The sequence below is a fragment of the Sinocyclocheilus rhinocerous genome, unplaced genomic scaffold, assembly GCF_001515625.1.
Source record: "Sinocyclocheilus rhinocerous isolate Xijiao unplaced genomic scaffold, SAMN03320098_v1.1 scaffold503, whole genome shotgun sequence".
Classification (NCBI taxonomy): domain Eukaryota; kingdom Metazoa; phylum Chordata; class Actinopteri; order Cypriniformes; family Cyprinidae; genus Sinocyclocheilus; species Sinocyclocheilus rhinocerous.
Genome location: NW_015643185.1, coordinates 174,233 through 183,369, shown reverse-complemented (window position 1 = coordinate 183,369; position 9,137 = coordinate 174,233). Strand labels below are relative to the sequence as shown.

At 36.6% G+C, this 9,137-nt stretch overlaps 1 protein-coding gene across 3 annotated transcripts in view; it reads left to right on the top strand.

Annotated features, from left to right (window-relative positions):
- The window catches only part of LOC107757118 (sine oculis-binding protein homolog), a 57,276-nt gene that overhangs the window by 35,033 nt on the left and 13,106 nt on the right, over positions 1–9,137 (top strand). For 2 of the 3 annotated variants that reach the window (XM_016574503.1, XM_016574500.1), the window contains exons 6-7: positions 4,074–4,225; positions 5,163–5,186. In XM_016574503.1, coding sequence (XP_016429989.1) covers positions 4,074–4,225; positions 5,163–5,186 — 176 coding nt within the window. The remainder of the gene's footprint in view (positions 1–4,073; positions 4,226–5,162; positions 5,187–9,137) is intronic. The other variant, XM_016574501.1, reaches the window with a different exon arrangement.

Below are 9,137 nucleotides of genomic sequence, written 5' to 3'. Positions count from 1 at the left end.
AAATAGGGATGTAACGATTAACTGTGAGCCGGTTGAAAATCGATTCAAATATGTGACGATTCAAATCGGTTTAGATGCTAAACAAATCGCGATTCATTTAGGTGTAGGAGTTTATATGAATGCATGTCTGAGGGGAACTTACTGTCTTTAGAAAAGTTTAGATGGTATTTTTTCTTTTCACCTTGTCTCTGTATAATGCATATTAAAGTTCATAAGTTCAGCGCTGCTGTGTTTACAGCGGAAACCAGTAAACACGTGAGTTGAGTGAATCGTTACATCCCTATTCAAAAATACTTGGGCTGCATCCAAATATGTATACTTCCCAACTATATAATCAGTAATAAACAGTATGTGAAAAGAGTAGTATGTCCGAATTCATGGTATTCATAAAAGAGTAGGCAAAAAATTACCCAAATGACCTACTACTTTTGGCAAGATTCTGAAGTGCACATCCAGTAGGCACTTTTCTATCCCATGAGGCCACATTAGAGGATTTGTGAATGGCAGTGAAGTGATGCAGCTAACGCTGGTAGGTTACATGACCAAAGTAATGCAAAATAATTACTTATTCAAAAAAAATACTTACTCAGAGTATGAGATTTCGGATGTAGCCCATAGTTACCGGCTTGAATTAGACTGCCGAATCTTTCATTGATTAACTCACTGAATCTTTCAGAATGGTTACTTCACCATATCATTCACTTACAGAACTGCAAGTTATCAGGTTTGTGAAACAAGCTTTAATAATTTTAGTTTTAATAAATGTAATTAATAGTATACAGTATTTCAACATGCTTTATATATAAAACTGTCCTTGGTCATAAATGTAAATGTAATGCAGTTGAGCTTGCATTTTGACACTGAGAGTCCACTTGGGTGAGAGTGTGTGTTGTAGTGCAGCATACCAAAGTCATGGTGTCTGATGGGGCGGCACCATGGTGAGGTCCATCCCTAAAGCAGTGTTCTGTGCACTGGTGTATTAGTGTGCGTGTCTATGTACAGTGTTGGGAAGGTTACTTTGGAAATTTAATAGATTCTAGATTACAAGTTACCCTATTTAAAATGTAATAAGTAGTGTAACTATTTCAGTTTCTTTATTAAAGTAATGTTACTGATTACATTAGATTACTTTTTGATTACTTTTCTAAATTTCTAACTAATGTTTTCAACTGTTATTTATTTCCAAAGCAGGCAGGGTTAACCTGACAGTAGTACTCAACATTGATTACTGTCAGACTCTTTATTTTAATATCACTCTGAGGTTAAATACAGATTTAAAAATCATAACAATAAATAGTTTAATAGGGATAATGTTGTTTTTGAAATCAAATCTTTGCATAGCTATGACAGGAAACACTGGCATCTAACAATGCCTTGGAAAAAACAGTTAAAACAGTTATCACGTAAGCATGTGTCTTAAACTCCTGAAGCATTGGTGTCAATACGTGACGTGACATGTGGCCAAGTATGGTGACCCATACTCGGAATTAGTGCTCTGCATTTATCCCATCCAAAGTGCACACACACAGCAGTGAACACACACACACACACACCGTGAACACACACCCGGAGCAGTGGGCAGCCATTTTTTTGCTGCGGCGCCCAGGGAGCAGTTGGGGGTTCGGTGCCTTGCTCAAGGGCACCTCAGTCGTGGTATTGAAGGTGGAAGAGAGCGCTGTACATTCACTCCCCCCACCTACAATCCCTGCCGGCACGAGACTCGAACCCGCAACCTTTGGGTTATGAGTCCGACTCTCTAACCATTAGGCCACGACTTCCCCCAATGCAAGAGCAGTCAATGCAGTTTGGGGAAAAAAACAATTAAATCTGTGTGTGCGTGAAAATATTCAGATGTAACCCCCTTTGTAATCATTAACATTTTCATAAGTAACTGTAATTTAATTACACATTTTTTCTCAGTAACTGTAATGGATTACAGTTACATTTATTTTGTAATTGAATTAGGTAACACTGTTACATGTAACTTGTTACTCCCCAACACTGTCTATGTATGTGCGCTTGTATTTATGTGTGCGTTAATGTTTGTGATGAGGTGAGAAACAGATGGTGTAGACTCGCTAACTACCACAGCAACAGAAGCCAACTCCCCCCTCCCCATCCCCGCCCCTAGCCTGTGGCCCTCTTGAATAATTCATGAGCATGCGCATAGTGACAGAGGGCTTTTGAAGTGCAGGTATGTACTGCTTTACCACCGGATGTTCCTCAAACACACACACATTTGCACAATCTCTCTTAAATTCAGGATTCGGATGGAGCAATGAGGCTGTGCTGAGGAAAAACAAACAGAATTTCCATGGCAACCATTTATATTCGAATGTTTGTATTTTGAGGGTTTTAGAGGAACACTTTAAGTCTTTGTTGCTCTGTATGATGCAGTTTGTTAGGCAAGCTCTTTTTATATCTTTATATACTTTTTATATACTTTTCCCAGCCTGCTGAATCTAAAGGCATCTTTACAGGATTTAAGGCTGCTCTGTACCTGCTCAAAATTCAGTGTAAAGACCCAATGCCACATACAAAAAAGACTAAATTATGCCTGCCCTGATCCACCTCAGCCCCTAGTATCACGTATACAGTTGTAATTTAAGTGCAAATGCAAAATGTAAATGCAAATTACTTTTTCTTTTGTGGAACACAAAAGGAGATATTTTGTAGAATGTCTTGGCAGCTCTTTTGCATACAATTAAAGTAAAAGGGATGGGGATGACCATCAAACTCTTTTTGTATTTGGTGGAAGAAAATAAGAGTCTGGAATGACACAAGGTAAATTATTACAGAATTTTCATTTTTTGAGTGTGTTATCCCTTTAAATCATAAATGACTTCTTGTACGTTTCAAACAGGAAGTTTGCTGAAGTCTCAAATAGGTATCCTTGTCCCCAGTTCATGCCATTGGTAAAGCCAATGTTGTATTTTCAGCCTAACTGGGAATCTTAACTAGATTGTATTTTTATAAGAAAAATCTATGCTTGATTTTGGGTTCTTTCCTCTGATCTCCTCTCCCTGTGCTGATTAGTTTGATTTGGCTGGTCAAAAGTGGATTTGATTAATGAAGTATGTTGTATGTTTAGCCAATGGAGACGTTTAACATAATTCTGAATTGATTTCTATCTATTTCTATTCTCAAAATATAACTTGCTCTACACACTCATTACAAAAGACAGAAGAAACAGAGAGAGAGGGGTGAGAAGAAAGGTTAAGTCTAATGGGCAGACATTTTCTCTCCACACATTCAGATTTATCTGATCATTAAGCAGCTGCTAGAGGGTGAGAATGTAAAAGATCTCTGAGGAGAAATCATTTGACATGGACAGACGCATTCAAATGATCACATACTAAATCTGAGGTCACATCTCACAAAATTCAACCTTATTAAAACACTAAAAAAGTGAACAGTTTTCTGTTGTGGCAATGTCAGTTGCATTTGAATCAGCTGGCTTGGTGTGTGTCTTTGTGGCCCCAGAAGCTCACTCACCCCCATTCCCAAACACACTCACATATGCTCACACTTCAAACATCCAAACCCGAACACTTGTGCCCGCAAGCTTCTAGTTGTTAGTGGAGCATGATGGGAAAGATCTAATATCATGTGGCATGCACTGTGATGTAGGCAGATTGACTGACGCACACACACACACACACACACACACACAAGAAATATACAAACGAATACAGTCTTGATGTGTGTGGGGGGATGCATGATGACAGGTTTCTCTTAACCCCTTGTGGGTTGGTGAGGGAAAGATTGCCTTTGGTGTTCAAACACCCAGAGTATATGTGTTTCTGCATTATATACTGTCTGTCTATAATATGTTTTAAAAAGGTTTTTGAGATGGTGGTGGATGAATCAGTGTCTACAAGTGTAAGCGTTGAAAAATAAATCCATCTATGGATATGTTGATGTACTTGAATGTATGGTAAATTTAGTCTCATAAAAACAGTAATATGAAGAAAAACAACAATGGTTTATGTTCTATCTGAAATTTCACTATTTTTCAGAAAGTTGACTGAATAGATCCTTATATATCCTTGGTCTTTTTCTCTCTTTCTCAGAGGAGGACACCTCTAATGTTCAGATAATGTGTGCGTGGTGTCAGAAGGTGGGAGTGAAGCGTTATTCTCTCAGTATGGGCTCTGAACTGAAGAGTTTCTGTAGTGAGAAATGCTTCGCTGCCTGTCGACGTGCCTACTTCAAACGCAACAAGGTAAATGCCCAGTCTCTGTCTCTTCCTGTCCCCTCTGTCTGATGTCTCTTCTTCTGTTCTGCCTTAACCTTCATTGTTACTAAATTCTCTGGTTCAAAACTTTAAATGACTCTTACTCTGTTAGATGAGACATAATAAGACAAAAGATTTCTCTGATTTTAAACACATATCAGACTGAGAAACAGGTGTGAAAGAAGCAGGTATTTATATGGTGATTCACAGTTCCAGTCATTTTTAAACAGCATTCTATTTCTAGAGTCTTTATTAGGTTATTATTCTGATTTGCTGAAACAATAAGACATTTTTAATTTTCATCAATGGTTGGTCTACAAAGACAAGCTGATGGCATCAGTCATTCCTACTTTGCAGTACATTTTAATGACAAACATAACTGGATAAAATATTAAACTGACCATTTTTAAAGATGGAGATCATATTATTATTATTTTTTATCATATATCACTTTTCATTTTTAGTTTCGATATTATTTACAAATTATTTTATTTTTAACTAAGAAAATGTGACACGTTTTGGGTGGAAAAACAACATCATAAATAATCATTCAGTATTAGCAATGGATTGGATGATCTCTGATGTTTTGTGGTAATAGCTGGTTTGTCTCTGTTTGATAAAATTACAGAAATTATTGCAATTGCTAACTTTTGCTCAGTGCTTTAACTTTATTTCATGTTCATTTTCTTGAAGTAAATAACTAAGCTATAATTAATACATTTTAAGTACCTGAGATTTACCAGAGCTTATTTCTGAAGTCTTACCCTTTTGAAGAAATATTTCCTTAAAATACAACACAAGAATGTTTATTTTATTACAGAGCTCAAAAGGTACAACATAACAGCAATGAGCCTCATTTTAGATTTAGACCTCATGCCATCAGAGTGAGACAGATATTGATTGTGTGTTTTCTCTTCTATCTAAGCTTGGATATGTGAGGAATTGCAGTGTAAGTATACTGTGTTTGGATTTCTCTTCTCCTCGTGTGTGTTAGAGACTCTCTTCTACACTTATTCACACACTGATGGAACTCATAGTACCATGGACGCATGCAAATAAACTCCCAGGCATACATAAATGATCCACATACACATGCATACAAAAGCACACATGCCCGCATACACAGAAATACACCATCACACATGCATACGTACACACACAAGAGTCTCTCATGCATGCGTACACACTCCCACATGCATGCATGTTTGTTCACAGCCACCCCTCGCATAGTGTGTGGTGTGTTTGAGGACAGAGTGGACAGCATGAAGAGACCAACAAACATGTAAACATGAGCTTTACTGGCGCTACCACACACACACACACACACACACTGACACACACAAACATAAACCTAAATGCGTAGTCTGTGTCACACACACAAAAAAACGTGGATACACAAAACAGACACAAACAATTGTATAAATCTCAAGAATTGTTGAGCAGTGTTGATGCCCAGGGGCATAGAGCTCATAGATCTGCATAAAATGTGTAAAAACAAAAAACAAAAAAAACTACAACTTTTTTTTTCTCTGCTGTAGAAATCATAGACCTTATCTATAAAAGGTCATAGATTCATATTATTCACATAACTGAATATAAAACATGATTTTTATGGAACTAGCATATAAAATGAGCATATAGATAGTACATGCACATATATATTTTGATACTGAAAACACCAACTTTTTTGAAGAAAGAATTTCAGGAAAAAAAAATCGGTCAGTGACAGTGACAAATTCCATGACAGTGAATTCACAACCACTGTTAAGAACCGGCCATATTCATATTTTTGGTTTATATTTCACCCCAAATTCAATAAATAAATAAATATAGGAAATGATTAAAAAGGCAATTATATTTTGGTGAAAATGGTCCTAAAAATGGAGCCAGTTTTATTTAATCATTAATTTTGTATTGAGACATTTCATGACACTTGAACATTAATTAAGCACACTAATTTTGATTATTACCATAGTGAAAAAAATTCTCATTCTCATTACTGTTTGGAAAAGAAAAAAAAAACGATGCAATATATAAAGTATTTATACATCATTGTAATATTTATTATATCTGCTGATTTATGCTGAAAAATGTATGCTGATAAAAACAACAACAACAACATTGCACTACAGTAATGAGAATCTAATGAAAACTCAGAAAAAAATCCCTGAATATATCATGGCAATGAGATTTTTGTGGAAAATGTGCTAACATATAATGGAAAAAAAAACCGAATGCAAATATTTTTATACAAGTAATATATAACATATATGTAACAATATATAAATAATTTAGTTTGAATTTCTTTCTGTTTATCTTTTGATTTTGGGGTGGAATGTGGCCTGGACAGATTCACTATTTTATACATTTTGCAAGGTCTTTTTGTGAATTCTGTAGATTTAGTCATTGGAGGAATATGGCCTGGACATGTTTTTGTGAGATTTATATGAACATCGATTTAACCATGTGAAGTTCACATCAGAGCACAAGGGGCTGATGTGCATCTGCAGTCTAATTTTCATTGTCCATGACTTTATTATAAAAATGTTATTAGTTTTCTGCTCAAAGTCCAGATTTTCGTAATTTATTTACTCACGTATAATAAAGAGAACATTGTGTGCTGAGTGACATCATCTGATATACGGTCAGTGTAGTCTGTGATTATAGTGTAAACTGTGAGGTTGTTTTGGCACGTCTGTAGATGTTTGGATGCTGTATCTGTTTCTTCGAGGAGACACGTCTGTGGAATGCCAAACGAACGTCTGGCAGGAGCATGTTCATTTAATCCCACCAATCATAGAGCTGTATACTTCACTCCTTTGACGATTCTCCTGGCGTTCTGCCACCACTGCGACTCCATCTTTATTTATATAATTCATTAAGAGGGGAAAACTCTATTACACTCTAAGATTATATGAACATTTTCTCTTTTTATTTTGTCATGTACACCACAAGGTCAGCTACAAAGATAAGCAGTATTGTGTTTGTGTGTGTGAAATAAGACACTGGGAGGGGCTGTGAGGCGGTGGGTCTGGTGTTACTGCTACATCTGCAAAACTCAAAACGGAAAAAGAGAAAGCATACACACACATATGTATCTCTATCATCCCACCGGCCCACCTCGGGTAGTAAAATATCCTCACGCCAGCTGTTTCAGGTGATTTAAATTCCTCCTTAATAAAGATGTGTGTGTGTGTGTGTGTGTGTGTGTTTGTGTGTGTGTGTGAATAAGGAGTGTCCTCCTCAGAGGAAATGTGGTAAACCTCTGGCACACACACACACACACACACACATTATTGCTATTGTATTGTGTTTATTGTGTGAGACAGTGGGCTCATTTTACAGTGTCCAAATCCTCATATTTGCATGTGTGTGTGGGTGCTGAGCTAATGAATTTAGACAAGATATTTTTAGCCTCATGAAACCTTAGAGTAGCTAAATATTTGAAATACAGAGAAGTGTGCCTATATATGGTGATTTGTTCTGGACTGAGGTGAATAGGACTGAAATGTGTTTGTGATGAACAGGGCTGAATAAGAACAATGAACTTGGGTCACTCTAACTCGGTTACAGTGAGAGTTTGTTGTAGGTTTTTAGTGGCAAACTGTATCATGAAAACAGTTATCAAAGACTATGGCATAGAAAGTTTTAATGTTAGTCATCACTATCAAAAAAGTAGTGACTTAAAGTATAAATAAGTTCTATAGTGTGTTCTTTTGACATGTACACTTTTGGGCATGGGATTTCTTATTACAGTTTTTCTTAATCACTTTGGCTCAATTCTCGAATGAGATTTTTTTTTTCTCAAAATGGAAAGTTATAGGTCTTTGAACACTTTGAACAGTTTCTTGTTCACACTAGATTTTAATTTCTTATTAATTTAAGCAAAAAAAAAATATATAGAAAGTTTAGAAAGACAGCATTTTATTATAAATGATAACAAACAAATGGCCTCGAGTTGCTTATTACTTAAGTAAATAAAATTGGTAATCATTAAGTAACATGGTATACATCACAATACATGGTATTATCATTGCTGCAGAAATTACCAGTGATCTCAAAACTGTCAAAATGAATTAAACAAAAATGTTTGCGTGAAAGAGAGAAAAAGAGACATTGAAGAAAATGTGTACAAATGAACCTCAGTCTTGGACACCTGGGCAAAGCAACCCTTTTTAAACAGCCAAGCAGATGGACACACAGACAGACCGTCAGACCAGTTTGTGCTTCATGCCATAAAATCAGAATCAAACAGAATTAAATGCAGCTCAGCATACAGAGTGATGTTCAGCTCAGATGAAGAGAGAACAAAACATTGAGAATATGAAAGACAGAAAGATAGTACAGGCTGAAGAAGCATAGTAAAGCCTGAAATCACCTACATTTGGTCTGTGTGGAAAGCGACTGACTAAACATACTAAATAATGTCTTTGTGTAAAGTGACGTGACGTGTGGCCAAGTATGGTCATACTCAGAATTTGTGCTCTGCATTTCACCCATCCAAGTGCACACACACAGCAGTGAACACACACACACACACACCTGGAGCAGTGGGCAGCCATTTGGTTTAGTCACCTCAGTTGTGGTATTGAGGATGGAAGAGAGCGCTGTACATTCACTCCCCCCACCTACTATCCCTGCCAGTACCGAGACTCGAACCTGCAACCTTTGGGTTACAAGTCTGACTCTCTAACCATTAACCAAGTCATTACTTCTTAAATCCACAAATCCAGATGAAGAAATGAATGGAAAAAAAGTCAAGAAAGGGATACCTTTCTTAACTTTTTCCATTCATTTCTTCATCTGCTGATTCATTCATGCTTCATTCTGCCTGTGCTTTTCTCCTGCACTGTGTGCCTGTGTGTGTGTGTGTGTGTGTGTGTGTGTGTGTGTGTGTGTG